Source organism: Tursiops truncatus, chromosome 4 (assembly GCF_011762595.2).
Source record: "Tursiops truncatus isolate mTurTru1 chromosome 4, mTurTru1.mat.Y, whole genome shotgun sequence".
NCBI classification, from domain to species: domain Eukaryota; kingdom Metazoa; phylum Chordata; class Mammalia; order Artiodactyla; family Delphinidae; genus Tursiops; species Tursiops truncatus.
The window spans coordinates 74,473,038-74,497,826 of record NC_047037.1 but is presented as its reverse complement, the minus strand read 5'-3'; the positions used below and the strand labels follow the sequence as shown (position 1 = coordinate 74,497,826).

General features: G+C 46.9%; 1 protein-coding gene across 19 annotated transcripts in view; it reads left to right on the top strand.

Moving 5' to 3' along the window:
- The window catches only part of KALRN (kalirin RhoGEF kinase), a 645,891-nt gene that overhangs the window by 277,242 nt on the left and 343,860 nt on the right, over positions 1-24,789 (top strand). For 14 of the 19 annotated variants that reach the window (XM_073804132.1, XM_073804131.1, XM_073804130.1 and 11 more), the window contains 3 exons: positions 2,818-2,985; positions 4,752-4,982; positions 22,997-23,119. In XM_073804132.1, coding sequence (XP_073660233.1) covers positions 2,818-2,985; positions 4,752-4,982; positions 22,997-23,119 — 522 coding nt within the window. The remainder of the gene's footprint in view (positions 1-2,817; positions 2,986-4,751; positions 4,983-22,996; positions 23,120-24,789) is intronic. The other 5 variants (XM_033855735.2, XM_033855741.2, XM_033855740.2 and 2 more) reach the window with 1 other exon arrangement.

Sequence of the window (24,789 nt, the reverse complement as noted above, 5' to 3'; positions counted from 1 at the left end):
TAAGCCTAAAAATGTGCCCTGTGTATAGCTGTTGCATTGTGAATAGAACACAAAATCAAGGAAATATTCTTCTGATATTCAAAAACTATTATTGCATTTAGCAGAGAAGTCACTTAAAATCACTGATGAATGAGTAATGTTCTGACATAAGTCTCCAGGTATTTTTCACTTTTGTCTTACATCTTAACAAAAGTGAAAATATCAACCAGCTTTTGTGTTGGAACTATATAAGTTTGTTGTTTACAAACAAAAGCATATGTGAGAATCAATTCGTTACATGGAATTTATCATAAGCATTCTGTGTTATTATTCTTGTAAATTATGTGCTACACATCTTTTATAGCAGTAAAGTTTATAACACTTGTGTGTGTATTACATACACACGTATATGCTGGTTATTAAAAGTTTATTAATATACCCTTGTGAAAATCACACAATTAATCAATAGGCATCTGGGATCAGGTGTGTCTAACATTAAAGCCTATGGTCTTAACCCCTAAATTTCTTTCTTTGTATGACATTTGGATAGCTCACAGATAACACAGAGTCAGACACAAGGTTATACCTTAAAACTCTTCCTCTGTTACCCACCTAACATGGAAGGCAGCATGGAATAATTGAAAGAGTCTAGGTGTCGGGCTTCCCTGGTGGCGCAGTGGTTGAGAGTCCGCCTGCCGATGCAGGGGACACGGGTTCGTGCCCCGGTCCGGGAAGATCCCACATGCCGCGGAGCGGCTAGGCCCGTGAGCCATGGCCGCTGAGCCTGCGCGTCCGGAGCCTGTGCTCCGCAACGGGGGAGGCCACACAGTGAGAGGCCTGTGTACTGCAAAAAAAAAAAAAGAAATAAAGAGTCTAGGTTTTGATGCCAGACACGGGTAAGTTCTAATCATTAACTCTTAGGCAGGTCACCTCAACATTCTGAGCTTGTTTCCTCGTCTCTAATGTGGGGATGATCATAAATCTCACAGCACTGTTACAAGGATTAGAGATGGAATCTATTAGGTGCTTAGTGTGTTTTTTAAATGGTAGACATCACCAAAGATCTGTTGGTGTCTTTGTATTTCCTCCACCTGTGTCTGTTTCCATCTGAGACCTTCCCAAAGACTGAAAGTACTTGTGTTATAAGTCAAGAGCAGCCCTGCACATTGAGAGGAATCTAGCCTTTTGTTGTTGTTGTTTTTTTAAGATGATGGTGGTAGTACCTGAGAATATTCACGTCTGATCTCCTGTCCTCTCTTCAACCTATTATTTGCACGCTTTGTTCAAGGTTTCTCCAGATTGGCAAGGGAGGTTCAGTGCCTCCCTCTGTCTCTGTCTTTCTCTCCTCGAGATGACCGTTTCGTGGGGTCCACTATAGGACTCTGGTTAGAGTATTACAAAGAAATCCCAAAGACCTTGAAGAGGTGCTCCCCCCACGACTGACACACACTGTCAGATTACTTCCAGGTTCCTTTATGAAATGGTTGTTGGTGGAGCAAGCAGCTTCTGAGGTATTAACAAGCACATGCAGCCTGATCCTGGGTGTCACCCAGCACTCTGCCAGCATCGTTAGGAGACGGCTTACTGCGATCAAAAACATACAGAATGAAAAATCCGCTGCCACAGCCAGGTGGCTAAGGACTGAAAGCTGACGCGATACCAAGAGGGGGACTCAGGCAGTTGTAGAAACGCAGTACCCGGATTGAGAGTAACTGGAGGACTCAGCTTCTGTTTGCTGTTTCCTGACTTGGATTAGTTTAGATGAGAAGCAATTTTATTTGTATCTATTTTTTAATGCAATTTCTCGGGTATTGCCAGTCCTTCAGGGAAACTCATTAACCATGCTTCTTTTTAGCTGGAAAGCACACACACACACACACACACACACACACACACACACGCATGCAAACAGTGGATTCAAGGCTAATTTTTCAATGCATTTATGTAGGCAGCTCTTTATTGTCCTCAGATGGGCTGTTCTAGGCAATGAGATAAAAAGGTATTTAGGCAATTAATTTAAATGGAGCTGTGCACCCAGGCAAGAAGAATCACAGACAGAACCACTCCAGACTGTTGGGTGAAGAATTATTTGCATTTTAGAGGTGTATTTTCCACCCAATAAATCTGAGTGACTTCAGTTAGCTCACCCTTTGTGCATGGAGACCCATAGTCTGCCACAGTTGTTAATTTTAATTTTTAAATAATTTGATGTCTGTCAAGATCTGTATCTATATATCACAGCCCAGGAGCCACTCTAGACACAGTACAGTCTGTCCCACTGAGCTGCCCTCCCCTCTCCCACCCCTTGGGGTTCTGACCCAATAGCAGGGATCTTTTTGAGTGTTAATCTCCATTCTCTGTGGGAATGGTCTCTGCAAGTTCCCTGGGGTGCCTGGTGGGCCTGAATGAGGCATTCTTTGCTACTCTTCACAGCTCAATGTCCACACTATAAAGCACATGTGTGGAAACATCCCGTTTCATTATATGTTGCCTCTCACTTGTACCTGTGAGTGTGCACAGGACAAGAAGCTCTCACGTACACATGTCAGGTAGTGAGCTGTTTGCACACCTGTATTTTATCATCAGTGTGTGGATATAACCTGTTGAACATGAAGACAACTCCCACCCCCAGCAGTTTCATAACAGTCATCTTTCTTTGTGGAAACCATACTTCCTAAACAGGTACTGGGTCTGACTTCTTACCTGGGGTTGGTGTTTGTAAAATTAAAGAAAAAACTCCACTGTCTGCAGTGGTCTCTGAAGGCTTCCAGAGTTCCTGATGCTTCTTCCCAAGGTATCTGACCGTCTGTACATAATCTGCCCATTGCCCGCCCCCAGTGCTCCCACACTGACCCAGCCGGCATCTCCTTCCAGTTCCTGTCGGGAGTGGACGCCTGGTGCAAGATGTGCAGCGAAGGTGGCCTGCCGTCTGAGATGCAGGACCTGGAGCTGGCGATCCACCACCACCAGTCCTTGTATGAGCAGGTGACCCAGGCCTACACAGAGGTGAGAACCCAGCGGACACCCAGGGGTTCTGGCTGTGTATAGGGGTATGGGGGTGTGGCAAGAGTACCGGCCTGTGTGCTATGAAATAGCCTGAGTTGGATTAAGAAGAAGAGAGGCCATTTTTCTCCCTCTGGAGACATCTTTAAGATCCTTGATCTGTTAATGATGATGTCGAAATGCAGCCATTGGCAGGAACTGCCTTAGTGCACATGCGTGTACACACACACACACACACACACACACACACACACACACACACACACACACACACACACACACACACACACTCTACCTCACCCTATTTGTGAAGACCAGACTGTCTCTTCTGTGGAAGGACTGTAAGAAAGCAAGGCTGTGCTCCTCTGGAGTTGCTTCCTGTCTGGTGAACGGGCATGCACACACTAGCCCTGCCACCCCTTTTATGAAGCAGCTCATCAAAAAATACTAATTTTCTCACTGGAAGGTCCAGAGCACAACTCACCACAGGTTGGAGATAAGCGTTTGCAGGAGTGAGAAGCTGCTGTGGAAGTGAAGGACAAGCTAAAAGGCTCTTCTGCTGAAAACTCAAAGGCTGGGAGCCTGGTACAAGTTAGAAGGGGAAAAAACTGCCTTCTTAACTCGGACCAAGCACACCTCCTTTCAGACCTTGCTGGAAGGAAAAGGCCCTTTCAACTCCAAACCAACTTTGACTTCCTTGTTAATCAGATTAATCTGGGGTCTTAAAATTCCTATCAATACCCTAGTCACCGTGGTTTTAAATTAGAAAGGCAAGTGGCCTTTCAGATGATGCCACTTTCCAGAAATATTGCCAGGAATCCAGTGAGGAATGGCAGGGAATGTCACCCCCCACCCCCGGTGTCAGCACTGAGGGTGAGTGTTGGGGAACCCAGGAGCATGGACATTGTGTCCACAATCTAAGGGTCCCTCCCTTATTCTGCGTGTTCTGGAAAGACAGGGATGTTACCACTTTCAGAAGAAAAAAGGAGGTTGTATAGAAGGAGAGCAAAAGAAGGGTAAGTATAAAAGAAAGAAAATGACAAGGAAGTAAAGGAGAGAAAAATGCTGCTGCTGATGATAAAGGTAGACTTGGTAGCCAGTACCTGCTGGGCCCTCTTCTAAGTGCCCTGCATGTGTTAACTCGTTTAATCTTTACCGCAATTCTATGGGGTATGTACCATTTCTATTCTTGCTTCACAAACAAGGAAACTGAGGCCCAAAGGGGTTAAGTGTCAATAACTTGCCTCTGGTCACACACCTAGAAGTTTAGAGCTAGGTAGAGGAAGGTGAGGACGGAAGAGGGAAGAGGGAGAGAGGTTTATGGTGTCAACTTATATTCAGCTTCTTTTCTGAAACGAAGATCTGCTGCCTGACCTAGTCAATGAGTCAGTCAGAATATTTATCAAGTAAATACTTACCAAGTACCAAGTGTCAGGCACTCTTCCAGGCGTGGGACGAGATAAACAAGGCAGAGTCCCTGCCCTCAGGAAGCTGAAATTCAAGGGGGAGGGACACAGTGATTCGGGGTCTCTCAGACAACTGGCTGCAGCCCCAGCACCTCCTCTCCCTCAGGATTCCGGGGTGCTCGGCCCCCCCCGGGCTGCAGGCTGGGCACTGCGGCAGCTCTGGTGGCACACTCCTTGGTTGTCATGGGTGTTGGTAGGACTGAGATTCTCAGTCCTCATCAGGGATGCCAGCAGGCTTGCCTTGCCTCCCTGTGCCCCTCCTGCCCCTCTACTCCCTGGACTTGACCTCTTTCCCTCTTACAGGTCAGCCAGGATGGTAAAGCGCTGCTGGACGTGCTGCAGCGGCCCCTGAGTCCCGGGAACTCCGAGTCCCTCACGGCCACAGCCAACTACTCCAAGGCAGTGCACCAGGTGCTGGACGTGGTGCATGAGGTGCTGCACCACCAGCGGCGGCTCGAGAGCATCTGGCAGCACCGCAAGGTGCGGCTCCACCAGCGGCTGCAGCTCTGCGTCTTCCAGCAGGACGTCCAGCAGGTAACAGACTGCTTCCCTGAGCCTGGCATCTGTCTCAGGCAGGCAGGGAGGTGGCACAAGTCCCTGACCTAGGTGATCAGGCCTGGGAACGCCTGATTTATGGAGGGAGGAGGGCAGTTCAGCCCCCGGCTTCACCCCTCCACACCATCCGGACTTGTTAATTGACGCTTCTCACTTAAGCAGCTTTACAGACAGGCCTTCTCACCCTCTGGTGTTGTGAAGGGAGGCTCAATCTGAGAGACAGCAATTCCTTGTAGTCATGACATTGTTTTCTTTGGGGGAAACTTGACAGTCCCTCAGGCATGAGCTCTCTGGACAGCTCCGGGTCCTAGGGGGTTATCTGAGTGCTGTCGGAGCTGGACCCACAGTGTGCCCAGTTCTCAATCAGGGATGCAGGTGGCCTGCTAGGGTTGGGGTGTGGTGGGGTACAGGGCCTTTAGGGGATTCTTTGGCAAGCTTGGATTTGGGAAACCAGATTTAAAACAAGGGCTGTTGATAATTGTATGTTCTGTGATTAGAGGTTACTCCTGGCTTAATCTTTTTTTTGCGTTATTATAAGAGTCATAGCATTTTTCTTTACCACAAATAATAAAGAAATTGTTGTTTCTAGCTATGAAAGGACAGCCTTGCCACAAATGCCCTTTTGGATGAAATGACACATTCTTTTTTCCTCATACTTCTCTGTCTGTCTCTTTGGGGACCCCTGGGAGCTTTTCTTTGAGGACTGATAGCTGCGGGGGAGGGAGAGCTTGTTGGGAGCTGGAGATGGAAGTTAAGGTTTAGCATCACCTCCCTGCTGGTTCACTGTGAGAGGCAGGGGTGGGAGCGCTCGTGTTCTCAGACCTTTCTGTGGCCACCTCATAATTTCAAGATTATACATATAAAATAACATTTCACTCTCCTTCCACACCTCCTGCGGTATTGACCAGATGTAATCGAAAAGTCTGTCGAAATATACATGGAAAATTGAGAGCCAACTGGACATGTCTTTGGAGTGTTGGTTCCCCTCACAGCTGTTGTTGGGGGGCCCTTGTACTGGGTATCCTGTGATAGAGACAGGTTGGAAGGAGAGCGGGGCATCCTATCAGGGGTCGTGACACCCTCTGGGTGTGGGGTCACCACCGTGCAGTCACTCCCAGGAGTAGACAGGCCTTCAGGAGTGTCCCCCATTCTTGGGCTGACCTAACTCCTTTGTAGCCCCTGTGCCCCGTCTGGGGCAGTGATGAGTCATCGGAGGTGACACTTCAGCCTCAGGAGAGATGGGCACTGCTTATGTGCTGGCCCCAGCTCTGAAACCCTTGTGGGGCTTGCTGGGGATGGAGAAGCAAATGCATCAGTTGTCTGCTCCTGCCGTCTGGAATTGTTCAGATCAACGTGTCATCTCTGAGCACAGGAGAGCACAGGGTTGGTCTGTGATTGGAACGGTTAGGTGGCAGCCTCCAGAGGCGCACAGAAGGTGTCACCACTTCAGTGAACTTCGAGTGACTTCTGGAGATTTCGGGGCCGTGGACTGTGCAGCTTCCTTGGTGTGCTCTTTGTCTCCCTGCTGTTTTCATGGCTGTTGTACTAGGACGGGCCCTGGAGAGGGGCAGAGGTGCTGCAGGGAGGGTGGGCGAAAGGCTTCCCCATCAGGAGGGCAGCATCCAGACGCGGACTCTGGGAACAGCTGTTATCAGACTCTTCTGTGGCCATCGTGACATCGACACTAAAGCTGGGGAAAAGTATAATGAAAACTACACCGGTGGCTGTTCTACATCACGCTCTAAAAAGGAGAGCATTTCTGGAATGGAGGCCCTGTCAATTCATCTCTACAAGATGAATCACAGTGTTGGCACTCACCAAAAGCAAGTAGAAGATTGTGAGGTGGATGTAAAGGGGTTTGGATTTTCCACGAGGACTGAATTCCCCAGGATGACTGATTCCATTGTTCTTTTCGGGACGTGTGAATGTGACTTCTGGGGGCACGACGTCACTCACCCATTGTCCAGCTAACTCTCACTCACCAAATATCTGACACTGGGACAGATGCACGAAGAAAAATGTGAAAACCAAGGGCTGTGAAACGTGGTGTGGGTTTCAAATGCTTCCTGACACCCAAGCGCGCGTTGATGCCTGACCGGTGTCTGAGTTGGCACTTCAGAGAGCGCTGCATATAACGCACGCAGTGGTTCCAGTGATGGACTCGGACTCTGGTCTCCCGACTCCCAGGCTTACGGGAGCCTTTCCTAGTTTTCAGAATCAGACTGGACAAGCAGTTTCCCTGCTCTGTGCTCCCACGATTTTATTTAAAAATACACAAACACACGCAAACAATAATGTTAACTCAAAGGTCAAAGTGCTATTGGAATTTTATAAATCTATCATTTTTTATTTTGCATGCTTCATCTCTTCTTTTGCAGTATCTCCTTGAGAGCAGAAGCCGTGGCTGCTGCTGTCTGGCATGAAGCTGGGGTTCTCTTTATATTTGCTGACTTGAGTTGAAATTATTATTGGAGGCCCCCTGTTTCTGCTTCTGTGAATTAAACACCATCTAACCCTCCCTCCCAGCCCATCCAGTAGCTGCCAGCGAGTAGCTGCAGTCTGTTTGCAGGAATTGTGATGTGAAAGTCTGAAGATCCCAGGTATTTCCTAACAGCCCGGGCAGAGGAGTCGGGGACATACCATCAGTGCTACAAAGTATCCTGGTACTCATCAGCTATTCAGCAAGCATGGGTCTGGGCAGTGGGCCCAGCACTGCACTGGGTTCTGGCAAGATGCCTGGTTAGGTAGAAAGGCAACAAGACATACACACTTGAAAACAGAAAGGTCCGTGCTACCCGAGCATGCCAGGCGGTGTGCAGGGCAATAGAGTGTTGATGGGACACTTACAGGCAGAGATGTGAAAAGTCAGAGTCGGTGTCTTGAAGGAAGAGAGAATTGATTGAACCATATAGTCTGGATCCAAGACCCTTGAGCACATTTGGGGTCTGGAGATGTTTACTCTGCAGCCTAAGTGGGAAGCTTGTGAGCGAGTATCGGTGGCTAGGGCGATACAGCATCACGGATAAGAGCATGGACTCTGGAGCCAGATGGCCTGAGTTTAAATCCTGCTCTGACAAGTCTTAGCCATGGGACCTTGGGCAAGTGGCTTCACTGCTGGTGCTTCAGTTTCCTCACCTCTAAAATAGGAACCGTCACATACCTATCTCATTGGACTGAAGGAGGTGCAAGCACAGCACCTGCCTAGCACGTAGTAGATCCTCCAGCAGCATTGTCTCGGTTTAGTCACATCCTCTTTGAGTGGTACTCGGGTGTCTTCTGAGTCTGATGAGTTCCATTTCATTCAGTGATAAAATCTCAGAGTTCCGGGGACCTGGAAGAGCATTCAGTCTCACCTACTATAGGGTCAAGAAAATTGAGGCCCAGAGACGTAAAGCAGCTTGGCCATAACCACACAGCTAGTTGATGGTAGTGCCAGGACCAGAAGCTAAGTCTTCTGGCTCCCAGTCCAGGTGTCCTACAGAAAAACCACACAAGAGAAGAGCCAGGCGGATAGCGATGGAGAACAGAAGAGAGACAGGAGGGACACACACATACTAACGTAGAGAGGGGAAAGACAGACCACGTACACACACCCTGAAACAGGGAGAGAGGAGAGACAGAGACAGACAGTGGAGGATGGGAAAGAAAGGGAGAGAGATTTAAAGACAGAGAGCAGAGAAACAGACATACCTGGGCTGGGAGGTGAAAGAGAAAGAAGAAGGTGGGGGGAGAGACAGAAGAGAAAGAGAAAGAGACAGGGACTCCTGCTAGTGGAGAGATGGGGGAGAGCCAGCCAGCCTCTCCCCACACGACTCCTTGTCCCATTGCCATTTCTGGGGGTGGTCTTTTCCCAAATAAGAATACCTTGCCTAAAGCAGAGTAAAGCAGAAAGGTTGAAACCAAAGATAGACACCAGTGAATAAGAGATTCCATTTAAATATCTGGAGCCAGAATTGGCCTGACACATCATCCCTGTGCTAGCTCTCCCTTGGTTCCCAAAAAGTGTCCTCTTCCCCTCTGGGCTTTGAGGCGATGGAAATAAGTCTCTAAGGATCAAACTGGAACTTGGGTCCATTAAGCTGCAGAAAGGCATAGATAGAGTGCATCTACCATAGTGTTGCTAGTGGAATAATTTTCAGTCCTGTTGTTGTTCCAGTTTAGAGTGGAACAGTACTAAGCAACAGCCATAAGAGCATCTATGACAGCATCAGCTCACCTCCACCTTCTGTCTGTTCTTCTCTCCTAACCCTGTGGCTTCCCACAAGAATAAAGGACTCCTTTCAAGCCCCGATAGACCTGACTTTGCTGAGAAGAACAAGGAGTAGCTAGTCTTGATCTTTCTAGTAGATGCAAACTCCATTCCATTTTCTCATAGCCAGAACAACTATTGTGAGTATCACTGCAGGCCATCTGTTCTGCCTCCCTTTCTTCTTCTTCCTCCGTGTGGTGCAAGAATAAATTGGTAAAGTGCTTTGGAACACCCGTGTGCAAGGCCCTGTACTAGGAGTTGGAGGTCTCTGGCCCAAGAGAAGACATATATACCCGAGGATGTATGAGCGGCACGTGGCTATCTGGGTTCAGGGCCAAAGAAGCAAGACAACAATGGGCTGGTGGAATCAGAGCAGAGAAAGTTCCCTGTGGGTGGAATGGCATTTGCACTGGTGCTTGGAGCTCAGGCAGAGGAGACGGAGGTGGGGAAGGCCAGGAAGTGGAGAGCTAGGTTATAGCCAGGGGACAGGAAGAGGAAATCTGACTGAGTGCCTACTCTTGGCAGCGATAGAGGGAGGTCAGGCTGGAAGGGTTAGGAGTGGTCTTGGTGGGGTGGGTGGGACATGACCCATTTGAGGCTCCAGTGCCTTCCCCTAAAAGTAATGTGTTTTGCTTTTAAGCAGTCCAAAGGTGAGCGAGGGAGGGGCAGTGATGTCAGAATTTTCTGGCTCAGTGATTTTCCATTCTGAATGAGTGTATTAATAGTAAAGTCCATGGTTCTTGTACTACGAATGAATCTCACCTGTTTCTATCAGGTTCTTCTGGAGCCTCCCGTGGAAAATTATAGCTTTACTGTGTCAGCTCTTGCCTGCCACAGAACGTGTAAAAAGGATTTGAGAGTAATTTTTTAAAACTCCATAAATTCAATCTTTTACTTGCTGTAGTGACTAAAGCCCCTTAATCATACTAAACCAGTTTGGGCGTTGTATAATCCAATTAACAGCTTTGCATAATAAAAGGTGAGCACTTTGGGTTACAAACAGCATGCTTAGTTAGAAAAAAGAGACTGGAATGATGTTGGGTCTAGAAAAGAACTCTTCTTATAAGAAGGAACGATTAAAACATCTAAGAAGGAAAATGCTCACTCAGGGTATAGTCCCAGAGAGATGAGGGAACATACACGAGGGGGAACCATCATCAAAAATCTGGAATGCTGACTAGTTACTTGGTGGGTATGTTGGGAAGGAGATTCAGACATCAGAGGGGTGGTTGGATTCCAACCCTGAGATCTGGTTCCTGGGATTAAATATGTCTATAAAAGTTTTATTGCTCATAGCTCAGGATTCATCATCTTTATGAGCAATTGAGCATCTAATCACTTCACTTATCTTAATTAATCTTCCAACACTATGAAGCGGGTGATACTTTGGTCCTCATCTTATCAATACTAATGAGGAAATTGAGGCTTAGAAAGGTTAAGTAAACTTACACAAGGTCACACAGCTAGTGGCAGAGGAAGGCTATAAACCCAAGTCCACTGAATCTCTAGGTCCATGCTCTTAGCCTCTCTGCTATGCCCTGGGCACTATGTTAAGTGGTGGGAAGGCACAGAGACACGGATCCTGCCCTTGAGGGGTTTATAAGTTAGTGCAGGGCTCAGAGGGCCCTGATAGATTGCTTGGTCCCAAGGGATCAGACTTGCCGTGTAGCCGCTGACAGCTGAGATTCATCCCTAAGTCATCCCAGGGGTCATTCATCCCTGGGTCATCCCAGGAAGACCCACACAGGCAGTCATACTCACACGCAAACACTCTTTCCCACCTGCTCCATCATTATAAAATGGCTCTCTACAGTTATTTAGCTCTAACACAAATGTCCCTACGACAGGCACTACCCATTCTCACTTGTTTTTCATAACCATAATTACGTTAACTCAGTGTTGCTGATGCTTTTCTTTGTAGCATATATCTTGAATAATGTCCGTTTGCCCATGGTCGTATTTAGCAGTATTAAAGTTCTCAATTAAGTTTTGATGGTGATAATCCAATCCTTCGAATACATTCAAGTGGATAATAGATGATTCTATTATCATCTATCATCTTTCTGGCAGGGTGAGAGTCCAGAAAGTGAGCAGGGTTGAGGCTTGGCTGAATTGGGGGAGGAAGGGAGGGGAGAAAGAGAGGGCTCTGCTGGTCAGGGTTGCTTTCTGATTGGAGTGAGGATGGGGAAACTTTCTCATCTGCCTCTTTGGTGTCACTGATCTTAGAAGGGGTGCTCCATCCCTCTACCCATAGTAGGAGGCTGGAACCAGAGGGTCTGTTCCAGTCTTCTCCATGTATCCTCCAGCTAGAATTGATAGGGCTGGGAAATGGGCTTCAGAGGCCTGCTCCTGATTTGCTGAGACCCTCCTGCCTGGAATTTCATGGACCCTTCACACTCTGTACCTCACCCCCATTCCTCTCTGTCCTGCTTTCTGCCTTCTCTTCCCTTGCCCATCATGGCCTTTCCCTGGGTGCTCACTTTGATTTTCTGAATGCAAACTCTGTTGTGACTGAACAGTCACCCTTCTGTGATGAGTACCTTCCAAGGAAGGACCTGGGTGCCTCCACCTGGCAGGGTTGGGAATCAGGTGGGTCCTGGGAGGCAGTGAGAGAAGGTTCCTCCCCAGGAGTTACTGAGCCTCAGGGCTTTCTTGATACACAACAATTTTAAACACCTTTAATGTCCTCAATTCCTCTTTTATTACTATGTTAACAAATGACTAGACAGTCACCATCCAAGGTCACTTCTTTCTGATAACCCCTATGTTCGGCATGTCCTTGACCTCAACATGCTATTTCTGGAGCTTTGAATACCAGGCTAAAGGATAAAAGACTCACACTTTATAACTAGTGGGGAACTATTGAAAGATTTTGACCAGAGAAAACAGGTGATCAGAGTGAAGGTCTGAGGTCATTTAGTGCCAGAGGAGGACTGTGTTGGAGTGGGAAGATCCTAGGGCCACGGTCATGGGCTAAGGTGATGGAACAAGGGTAGATTTGAGAGCATTTATGAAAAAAAAAATCACTGGAAATTGCCGTCCATTTTGTTAGAAGACAAGGGTGGTGTCAAGTGTGAATATGGGACTGTATTTTTTAAAGTGGGGTTCTTGGACCTGTTGGAGAACCCAACTCAGGTCCACTTGTCCAATGCACAGCAAAGCCAATCTACCGACACCGAGTTGTAGTGAAGGAAACTACAGAGTTTATTGTAGGGCGACAGGCAAGGAGAATAGGAAACTCGAGCTCAAAAGACCCAAACTCCTTGATAATTTTCAGGAAAGGGCTTTTAAAGGCAACATTAGGGGTGAGAGTCACAGGGTGTGTGATCAGCTGGACATTCTGATTGGTTGGTGGTGAGGTAACAGGGTGATGTTTCAGGAATCTTAGTCATCAACCTTCTGGTTCCAACCAGTCTGGGGTCTGCTGCTTGTGGTCAGCATGTAGTCACCGTCCTCCACTGGATGGGGGTTGTAGTTTCTGCAGAGCAACTCAAAGATATACACCAGATTGTTATCTGCATCCCTTCAGGAGGAACTGGGAGTCTGGTGGCTCTGTTGTTCTAATCATTACGCATGAGCCTCCTCTTTGGAACTTGGGGAAGGCCAAACCAAAACCGGGAACTTGGAGGGGCTTTTGTATCCAGGAAGACCTCACAAGGTCCTGCTCAGTTTCAGTTCCCCCTTTTCTTTGATGTTCCTCAATCCTGAGGGGAACAGGGGCAGGACAAGAAAAGGAATACAGTTTTGGATAAAGAGGTTAATCATAAACCCGGCAGGGGAACTCATTTTAGGGGGACTCAGTTTCAGACCCCTGACGTTAAGATCATCTGGGCAGAGTAGGATCTTGTTAAGAACAGGTTATCTGACCCTACTATATACTTTTTGGTTCGGTATCTGTGGGTAAGGTGGTGCCTAGGTTTTAGAATGAACCCCAAGTGATTCTGAAGCGGTCTAAAGTTTGAGAACCTCTGACTTGAGAGATTCAGTCCTTAGTGATGAAAAGTGTGGTGACACCACAAACAGGAATCAAAGGCACCATGTGAGGAGATGCTTTCAGGGAGATGTCAAAGACAAAGACAATTTCCAGTCACCTCAGCCTGTTGGGAAGGGACAGGTGTGGGCTGCCTGGGAGTGGAGGGGTCCAAGGGAGGGAGGCAGCTGGTTTCTTAGCCGGCTTCCACCCAACATCACATTTGTCAGGGCAGAGGACTGCGGTTCTAAGGGGGAAGAGAGTCTGTACACCTGCTAATGAGTTTCAGCTGAGCCCTCTCAGAAAAATGATGGCTTTTCCCGCCATAGCAAGACATTTATTTTGATCATACTTGTTCCAAAGAGGGGACAGAAAATGAATTGGTGGTAATTGGTCATTTCAAGTGGTATCCGCATGCTCTCCAGTCTCAGCTGTCGGGGAGCGGGGTGGTGCCGGCAGAGAATGAGCTGCTCCCCTTCAGAACTAGTGCTCAGTGTGCTGTGCAAGGAGACAGAAACAGTGATTTGATGGCTGTCCTGGGCGCTCACACACGTCATGCGCACTTGAGCTTTTAACAGAACAAAATGCGTGTGGGCACCGACGGCATGCCAACTCTCCTTCCCGACCTCAGAATATCGGCTTCTACAGAGTCACAGGGTTGGGGCTGGGCACTGGGAGGTAACAGCTGAGGGGGGCCATTCTTCAGTTTACTTAACACAACAGAACGCCTTGCCCGTTTTATCATGGATCAAATTATGACACAAACTTAATAACATATTTCAAATAAGATGATTGATCAGAGAGAGCCAGGGAGGGAATCAGAGAGTTGGGATTCTGATTTCACAACTATTTGCTAGACAGCTCCCTTTCCTTTAATGGTTTTTGCCCTTTATCACACAGGAAGTTCTCACACCAGGTTGAGTTCATTCACTCATTTATTCAGCAGATGCTCTTTGAGAACATAGCGGTGAACCAAACAAAGCCCCTGCCCGTGTGGAGCTTACATTCAGGAGGGAGAGAACACCATCACAAACAAACAAATAGCTCATGGGTGCTAGAATGACAGCAGGTGAGCTGAATGAATAAGCGCGGGGTGTGTTTAAGAAGAGATTCCAAGCATGTGAAACGGGACCTACAAAGTCCTTGGGACCAGAATGAGCTGGGTGCATTCATGAAAATAGGAGGATGGCCAGAGAACCTGGTGAATAGAGAGGAGGGAAAAGGAGTAAACAGTTTGAAGAAATGGGCTGGGTCCAGATCACATCAGGCCTTATAAGCTATGGAGAGAATTTGGATTTTCTAAGTGTGATAGGAAACAGTTGTAGAGTTTCGATAAGAGGAATGTCATGACTTGATTCTTGTTGAAAGAAATGTTATATTCAAAGATCTGGCTACTGTGTGGAGGGAGTAAAAGGAGGAAGACCACCTACAGGGCTGATCGAGTGAATGAGGAAAGATGGTGGCTGGGACTAGGGTGGTTTTGAAGGAAATCAGTGTACAGGAAGGAGTAAGTAAGACAGGCTTGCAGCTAAGCAGTGAATTGTGGTGCTTTTGCTGGTACAAGGAAAACTGGGAGAGGAGGGGAGTGGGGCAGAAGGGAATAAAGAGTTCTGGTTTAGATATGTTAAGCTTAAGGTGCCCATTATAAACCAAACTGGAGAGGAAGAGTAGGCAGCTGGGTACATGAGTCTCAGTCTCAGGAGAGAATTAGGGCTGGAACTGTGAATATGGAAATTAACCAGCACATAGATGATATTTAAAGCCATGGAACTGGGTGAGATCATCTAGGGAGTAAGAGAAGAGAAAGAAGAGGTCCAGGGATGAGCCCTCAGGCATTCCAAAATTTAGAGCCTGGGAAGACTAGGAGGATTCAGAAAAGTAGACAACAATGGAGATCAGTGAGCTGGGGGAATCCTCAGTGAGATGGCGTCTCAGGAGCTAAGGAAGAGGTGTTTCCAGAAAAAGGAGGCTCTTCCTCTTAGGTGGGGCTGAGCAAGGTGGGTCTCTGCAGGGTGGGAGGGCCGCAGTGGTCCAGGGAGGTCAGAGTGGAGTGGGCTGAGGATGGCTTTGGTGGGAGGGCATCCCAGCACTGGGAGTCCTCAAGGAGGGGTGGTCCAGAGCAGAGCGAGGAGGGAGTCCCTGTGCAGGCACTGCCTGGTGCAGGTGTTGGAGCCCAGGCAAGGTGAGCAGAGCAGAGAAGCGTGGCCTGGCATAGGTGTCAGGTGCATAGGTGCAGACAATGAGCAGGTCAAGGAGGTCATCCCCGAGGGGCAGGGGCTGTGCAGTGTCACAGCCTGGGCAGAGGGAAGAGGGCATCCATGCAGGGAGGGCAGCCCAGCTTAGAGGATTGGAATCTAAACAGGCTGAGGAGGTATCCACACAGGGGGCTACCCAGAGGAGGTTTACTAGGAGGGGCTCTTGGAATCAACCCCTGAGGAAGGGAAGGGAAGAAGGAGGATTAGACAGAGAGTGAAGCTGAGCTGCAGCGTCATCTCAAGGGAATCCTCAGCCAGCCCTACCGGGCGTTCTGAAGATTATCTCAGGTTGGGGAGTGAAAACTGGGTCTTTGTACTCTGGAGTCTGTCACTGGGCACGGGTCAATGTAAGAAGGGGCTTTGGGCAAAGCCACTCTCTTCAGCCCAGGGTAATAATCCCCAAAGGGGACTGACACCCAAGGCTGTCTGCCTGCTGGTGACACTCTCAGCAGGGTGGTAAAAAGTCCTTTGTGGCACATCACAGCATCTGCAACCTCCATGGTCTCAAACTACCTCCTTCAAATACCTATTAATCGCAAAGGAATAAGAGTGACTTTCTAGAAGAAGGCTGGAAGACACCACCCTGACCCGGTGATCAAAGTTAACATCATGAGTAATGGGGGCAATTCAAATTATATCCCACCTGATAGAATGCAGTGGAAAGAACAAGAATCATTTCTGTGTTATTCCTGATTCCGATCATGAGGAAACATCAGACAAACCCAAACTGAGGGACATTTTGTAAAGTAATAGACCTGTAACTATTAAAAGTGTCAAAGGCAGGAAAGTCAAGGGAAGCCTGAGGGACTCTTCCAGATTAAAGGGACAACTAAGCATGACACATGCTTCTGGCCTGCATCCTTTTCCTCTAAAAGTCAGTGTTGGGACACATGGGAAAACTTGAGTAAGGTCTGGGAACCAGATGGTAGCGTTGCTGCCAGAACCATTTGGGTTTGAATCCTGACTCCACTATTTAGTAGCTGTGTGAGATCAGGCAAGTTAACTAACCACTCTGAGATTCATTTTCTTCATCCAAACATGGGGATAATAACTCTCACCAGCCCAGGGTTGTGGTAAGATAGTATAGATGAGATGGTGAGCGTGTGCCCTGGCCTAGTGCTGGACAAAGAGTGAGCCCTCCATAGCCTTTCCTTCTGAGGAGGGGAACTGCCCTACCCTCAATGTAATAAAATCATTAAATATTTGAGTTGGAGGGAGATTTAGGGAGATGATGTGATCCAACAGTCTCATTGGAGAAAGTGAGGTTCAGAGAGGAGAAGGCACACACCCAGCTGGGCCACAACTGGTTAGGGGCAGAGCTGGGCTGAGAACCCAGGTTCCTCTGTAAGTTGTGCTGTCTTTAATTTAGAATGATCATGATGGTACCACATTTTAATGATGCTTTAGGAACCTAAAGCACTTACATATTAACAGAGCTTAGACACCAACTTAAAACTTTGTGCAAAGGTGGTTGCCTCTAAATGCAGGGGCCTCCTGCACTGGGCTGGGAGATCCTTGAGGTCTTCTCCAACACTAAGATTCTATCATGTTAGAAGAATCCAAAAAATCAGAGTCCTGGGACAGAAAGCAGCTAGGCCCTTGATTTTCTCCCGTTAACTCGGTTGTATTCATGGCCACTGTTCAGAAAATATCAATAGTTCTCTTCAAAAGGACTTTTCTCTTCTCCTTAGCAGCTAGAAAGGACTGTCTCCTCCCCTGAAAAGTACTCTGTCTTGATTGTATGCTGGTTGGAATAAACACAATTAGATGAGGAAGAAAGGGAGTGATTAGGGAATTATGCATAATGGCTGTTAGATTGGCTCCCAGATCCGGTTCAGGATGTGAGTATCTCTCTTGGAAAAGGCTGTTCCGGGAAAGGACTAATTCCGGTTGAAAAGCTGGGGCATGAGAAAGGAGAAAGAGCTTTACACGTTGTTTGCAAGACTGCCGGCCTGCCTTCGTGGGGAGGAGTCCCAGGCTGACCAGGGCTGTTGTTTCCAGTGATGGGGCAAAGATCAGGTCTCCTGCTGAATGCACTGGCACAGCTTCTCCCAAGACAGTAGGCAGCCGTATTTGTACTTGACAACCCATGGCTATAAACATTCATTGAGTATCTTCTGAGTGTGCAGTGCTGATGGGGAGACTGGGGGCAGGCGAGGGATGAAAGGGCAGGATACAGTGGTGAAAACCCCATACTTCTTCGGGAGCTACCTACCTGCCAAGTGGGGCAGTGGAGAGAGGGTGGATACACACAAAGGGAGAACTTTGAATGCAAGCTGTGAGAGGTACTAAGAGTTACCTATCTAGGGAGTACGGAGCTGGAGACATTCACCCCAAAGTTGTGTGTTGGGGCAATGAGTTTTGAGTTGAGTTGAGTTCAACATATCTCACGCGAACCCCTCTGTGCTGAGTACCATGCTGTGTCCAGGAATCACAGGGAGGTCAGAGTCTAGTGGGAGAGACCAGCCTGTGGGCAATAATCGTGGTTTGAACAGAACAGAGAAGAGTGATACCACCCCAGCCTGAGTAGATTGTTAAAGAGAACAGGCTTTCCAAAACTAGAGTTTGAGGTGGCACTTAAAAGATGAGTAAGAAGGAGCCCGGGAAGTGGATATAGGGAGAAAAAAGAGATGGACATTTCAAGTGAAGTGGAAAATAGCAAGAACAAAACTCAGGAGGTGAGAAGCGGTTTTTGGGGGTGTTGAGAGGTGGGGCAGGAACTCATTGGAGGTGGGGCTGGGAGGGGTGGGCGTGTCACAGAGGACTTTGCATGTCAGGTTAAGGGGCTCCTCAAAAACTATACCCCAGTGAAATGCCTTAAAGAATGCAAGGTGTAACTCCATGTAAGCCTAATTTATATTCTTCAGGTAGATTTTGTGTCCCTCACTTTTTTTTTATCATTAGGATCTGGCTATATTAGAAATTCATAATTTATTTTTAAACCTTAGTGTATAAAATTACTCCTTTGAAATTAAAGGCACATCTTGCCAGAATGAGATTGACAACTATCACTGGGTGCTACTTCCCACTCAAGTGCAGAGGCACACCTGTCATTTATCAAAACCAGAGCGTGGGGCTTCCCTGGTGGCTCAGTGGTTGAGAGTCCGCCTGCTGATGCAGGGGACACGGGTTCGTGCCCCGGTCCGGGAAGATCCCACATGCCGCGGAGCGGCTGGGCCCGTGAGCCATGGCCGCTGAGCCTGCGCGTCCGGAGCCTGTGCTCCGCAACGGGAGAGGCCACAGCAGTGAGAGGCCCGCGTACCGCAAAAAAAAACCCCCAAAAACAAAACAACAACAACAAAAAAAACAGAGCATGAGTATGAAAATTGAAAGAAAACTTAACCAAAAAACCTGTCATCTTTGTGCTATCCCTTGTGACTCACTTGCTTCTGTACCAGTGACAAGTTCCTCTTCCTGGGGGTCAGGCTTCCACCTGCTTCTGCATCACCCCCAGGCCCCATCACCAAATCCTGGCTGTTCTCTCCCCTAAATATTACTGAAACCTGTCTCTCCACGGACACTGCCACTGGCCTCGCCTGAGCTACCATCGCCTCTTGTCAGGATTTCTGCAGGAACCTCCTGTTTTCCTACCTCTGTTCCTGTCTTCCAACAACTGATTCTCCACAAAGCAGTCAGAGCAATAATTTTTAAATGCAGATCTGATGGTGTCTTTCTCCTCCTTCAGCCCTTCAGTGGCTCTTAGGCTAACGCTGGAGTCAGACTCAGCACACCAGGGCTCAGCTCTACCTGGTGCCTGCCGCCTCGGGGCACATTTCCTACTACACCTACTCAAACCATGCTGATCTTTTCAATTCCTAATTTGGTTAAATCCTACTGTCTCTCAGGCCTCACTTCTTCAGAGTGGACTTCGCTGACTGTTGGCACTTTTCACCCTTGCAATTAATGATGAATTGTGATCTCATATCTAGTGCTCGTTACCCACCTAGACTGAGTTCCTGGAGTCAGGGCCGAGCCTGCCTTGTTTAATCCTGCAGGCTGGGCTGTCCTAGTGCCTGGTGCTAGGCCACCATGAGGCTAGTAATAAATATCTATTTGAATATGTGAATAGTTGTAGCCCACACGTGCTTCTCTGCATCCTGAAGACTCTTCCTTCAGACAAAAACAAAAGGAAAAAACCTCCTATTGTTGGAAACACTTAAATACCAATTCAAAGCCATCAATAGGTATGATTAACTATCATCCTGTACTATCCTAACTACAACTGATAATTGACTATTTTAAGTAAGATCTTTTAGATGAGAGAAATTACATAGGGACCAGCTAATAAGGGGTACCTTGATGGGTGCTTACACTTTGATAGGGTCCAGGGTAAGGCTAGAAACTCAATTTATTCTTCAACCAGTGATGTTCAGATTCTGGGACTCACCAGACTTCCAGTGCTGCACATTAATTTACAGTGTGTCACATAATTGTTAGACACCACCGGTGTCTGTTCAGAAGCACATTTCTCTGCTGTGCAGTCCACGTAGGAAGCTGGATTGTGTTCCCAGGGTTGGGAACCATGAAATCAAAGGTCAAGAGTGCATATGGCCTAAGTATTTGTACCAGGCCATGCTGGCTCTAAAAGAACTCTCTGAAACAAAATTGTCAGAAGTCAACATTTTGAACAGCGCATCATATATTGATTCTGTTTCTCTGTCCTCAGATGCTTTTTCCGTCTCTCTATATTACTAAAGTAATCTTGTTCACGTCCTAAATCATTTGCTTTTGTTTTGTTAAATTGATTTCCCTGCAGTCCCTGACCCGGCATTGAGGTTGCATGTGTTTTCCGCACAGCTCCAGTTCTAATGGCAGCAGCTGTACTAAATGGAGGCAATGTAACATCACAGAGCAAAGTTATGTTTAAACTAAGTAAAAGCCTCTCAAATATGAAATAGATTTTTAAGTGGTTAAGGTAGAGCTGATTAAGTAAACTAAGTGTCACTAACTGAAAACTAATTGACATTTTAAAGAAAGCAAAATAAACAGGAAACAAATTGCTTTTTTAAAAAAGTTTAAAAGTTGTGAAAGCACCCCCAGGGAGTATAAAAGCTAACCATTTGTGAACTAGTAGATGAAAAACATTTGTCTCTAACCAATTTGCTTTAGAATATTTATTAAAGCTAGAGATTAAAAATGAAAATGAATAAAATAAAATTCATGAAAAAAAGTGCCAGACAAGCAAGTCACACTTAACTGCTCAAAACAAAATTTTAAAAAAAAATTGTAACCTGAAAATACGTCATAAATTTCAAAGCACTCATGAAAAGCTATAAGAGGGCTCCTTTGTATATAAAAATTATCTCCAACCTTCAGTTCATTCTCAAAAGGGGATTAATAAAAGTTTAAATGTGCATAAACATTATAAAACTACGCTATCCATGGTACACAATATATGAGAAACTTTGTGACTAGAAATGTTTGTCTTTGACCTTGCATGCTGACACCCATCATCCTTGTCCGGTATAGAATGGGATCAAATTGTGGCAAATCAAGTAAAAATGCACTCTCCTGACTTTTGTTGCTGAAATATCACCATAAGTAACTCAAGAGAAAAGTAGGCTCTTCTTTATTCTAAGAAAAGAATATCTAAACTTCCTTTCAGTGCTGCCTTTCAGAGTTTGCAAAAGGTAAAAATTCAGTTCATTTACTATTGTAATTTCTTTTTACAGATGTGCCTCCAGAATATTAAAAAAATACTGCCAGAATTTGTTAAAGTGTTTAAAACCTTTTTAAAATTGAAGTATAGTTGATCTATAATGTTGTGTTAGTTTCAGGTGTACAGCAAAGTGATTCAGTTATATATATATATTTTCAGATTATTTTCCATTACTGGTTATTACAAGATATTGAATATAGCCCCATGTGTTATATAGTAAATCCTTGATGCTAAAGTGCTTAAAATCTTTACACTAATGTTTAGATAAAGTCATTTTTGCAAAAGCCTTCTTTTTTTCTTCATTTTAGTGGACAATTACCTGACCTGGCTTTGTACCATGCAATTTTGTTAAACCTCATTTTTATATTCATATGTGCATTTCTCTAACCAATACCATCTTGGTATGGCTTTATGATACTGCCACCTAAGACTTTGAAAGCTTCCATACTTTTTACAATTGCAGGCATAAATTTATCTCAGATGTCAGAGGAAGTGACGCCAAAGGCTAAATTCCGTAGAAACAGAACTCTCATGTCTGCAGTCCAGGCAATGATTTGGTCTCTCTGCTTGCCACAGGGCAATCTGTAGAAAAAAACAGAATTAAAGTGCCCTTTTAAACAGGGCTAGTTCATCTAAATCATTTTCCCAAAAGTCATTCTACAATCTGAGAAAGCTAGTACCTCATTAATCAAATGTTTAGTTGACGTTTACTATAGTAGGAATAGAGTGGGCTTAGTTGAGTCTTGGCAGGATCTGCAACAGGTGTGTCTGTGCTGTAATTCTGATTCAGCTGTGGCCATCTGATTTAGCGAGTGCCAACTCCTCAGGGCCCAAATGAACTGCTTCCCTTCTCCCTGGAGGCACACATTTTTGTTGGGTTATGTGGACAAATGCAAAATGGGCTAAAGGCTTTGATCCTCCCTACCTTTCGAGGCTTTTACTAAGGGCTTTCCACTCCCCTGTCAAGTACCCCTCAGGACAACATATTTTCTCACCTTCTAAGCATGGCCTCACTCATGGGCTTTCCACTCCCCTGTCAAGTACCCCTCAGGACAACATATTTTCTCACCTTCTAAGCATGGCCTCACTCATCCCTCTACTGCTCCAGCCACCTGTTTTCTAGCTTCTCACAACTCCGAGGAAAATGTCTTGAGGCCAAATCGCTAGACCTTAAGCCTGGAGAACATGGAGTCTCTGCTGCTACCCAAGAGCATCATAGATACTAAAGACCTTACTTTATTTTGTTGGTTGGTTGGTTGGTTGATGTTGATTGGGGAAGAAAGGTGGAAAGAAGCCAGAGAGGGCAGTTGTCCTGGTGATCAGCTCTCTTGAGCGTAGCTCCAGTTAGGGACTGACTACTCTGGACTTTGCTCCCAAGATTAGGAAGGGAGTCCCAGGAGAACAATGAGGTAGGATCCCCATGACTTGATGCCACTGCCATGAGCATTTTTATGGTGGAGTGAGTGCCAAGGAACTGCCCTGACCTGACACTGCTTAATTTCCTGCAAATGTGTCTGACTTTATATGGCTGGAGTCAAAGTAGTGAGAGGGTTAAACTGTGCCTGGCGGTCTGTGTAACTTGTTTAAAATAATGGCCTAATTAAGGCTGAGAAAACTGAGAAAGTGATGAGGGGATATTCTGGAGATCAAAGAGGAAGAGCTGAACTTAGTTAAGGGTGGGATTGTTGTATTGCCAATGACAGTAATGAAATCCCTGTGTCCACCGTGGATTGAACGTTTACACCTGGACTGCTGCTTTCTGATTGGGACGGGCGGGGAGTCTAATAACCTAGCAGTCACACATGTTGTCACGTGTCTTTTGCCAAGAAGTCATTGTTTCTGTCTTCCTTCTCTGACTAGGTGTTAGACTGGATTGAAAACCACGGCGAGGCCTTTCTCAGCAAGCACACAGGGGTCGGGAAGTCTTTGCATCGAGCCCGGGCCCTGCAGAAGAGGCACGATGACTTTGAAGAGGTGGCTCAGGTGAGATGCTGTGTATGGTTGTATGCGTGTGTGGAGCGCTGAGGGAGACCAGGGCTGTGGCTTTGGTGTTTGGTGGGGCACGTTGGGTGGATAGCCCATGGCTTCTGGGCTGCCTTCCCGCCTGATGCAAGGAGACCCTTGTCTGCTCTAGGATCACTAGGTGAGTGGTAAATTAGTATTTTGTCAACTGTGATCAGTTGCAGTAGAATGAGTAAGGCAGGGAAGGGGCAGCTGGGAAAGGTATCACTAAGGGATGGAGAGGTGGTTGCTGCCAGAGTAGTGAGGGTGACAAAGCTAGAGTTTGCCACACATCACGGCTTTAGCCAGGGCTGGCTCTGATTCCATTACACAGGCAGCCCTCAGTGGGGGAGTCCTGCTGGGCATTGTCCAGAGCCCCAACCTCACCCGGGGAGGTGACCAGCCCCAGACAGATGTGAGCTGTGGGTGTGAAAGGAGAGGGCCTGCCAAGAGCCAAAGGAATCTGCTGGTGGACAGGAAGTAGTGGGAGTGGACCTAGGGGAGCTGCAAGGGATGCTGGAGGGTGAGAGGCCTGACGGAGCCAGAGAGACCGTGTCAGCAGCGCCCTGAACCTGCGGAGGCAGGTAGATGAGAACCAACCTATGGGATAAAGAAAACCTCATAGAAAACCTCTGTGCACTGTTGGTTGGAATGTAAAATGGTGCGACCACTGTTAAAAACTGTATGGCAGGGCTTCCCTGGTGGCGCAGTGGTTGAGAGTCCGCCTGCCGATGCAGGGGATGCGGGTTCGTGCCCCAGTCCGGGAAGATCCCACATGCCGTGGAGCAGCTGGGCCCGTGAGCCATGGCAGCTGAACCTGCGCATCCGGAGCCTGTGCTCCCCACCAGGAGAGGCCACAGCAGTGAGAGGCCCGCGTACCGCAAAAACAAACAATCAAAAAACAGTATGGCAGTTCCTCAAAAAATTAAGCATAGAATTACCATATGATTCAGCAATCCCACTTCTGAGTATATACCCAAAAGAATTAAGAGCAAGGATATGAAAAGATATTTGTACACCCATGTTCAAGCAGCATTTTTCACAGTAACCAAAAGGTGGAAGCAACCTAAGTGTCCATCGACAGATGAATAGATAAACCAAATATTGTATATACAGGGCTTCCCTGGTGGCGCGGTGGTTGGGAGTCTGCCTGCTGATGCAGGGGACGTGGGTTTGTGCCCTGGTCCGGGAGGGTCCCACGTGCCACGGAGCGGCTGGTCCCATGGGCCATGGCCGCTGGGCCTGCGCGTCCGGAGCCTGTGCTCCACAACGGGAGACGCCGCAGCGGTGAGAGGCCCGCGTACCGCAGGAGAAAAAATATATATATATATTTTATATACATATAGTGGAATATTATTTGGTCTTAAAAAGTAAGGAAGTATGACACATGCTACAGCTTGGATGAACCTTGAAGATACGATGCTATGTGAAATGTCAGTCACCAAAGGACAAATATCGTATGAGTCCACTTATATGAAGTACCTAAAATAGTCAAATTTATGGAGATAGAAGGTAGAAGGGTGGTTGCCAAGTGCTGACGGGGAGTTATTATTTAGCGGGTGCAGAGTTTCAGTTTTGCAAGGTAGAGATTTTTGGAGATGGGTGGTGGTGATGGTTGCACAACAGGGTGGCTCAGCGCCCCTGAACTTTTA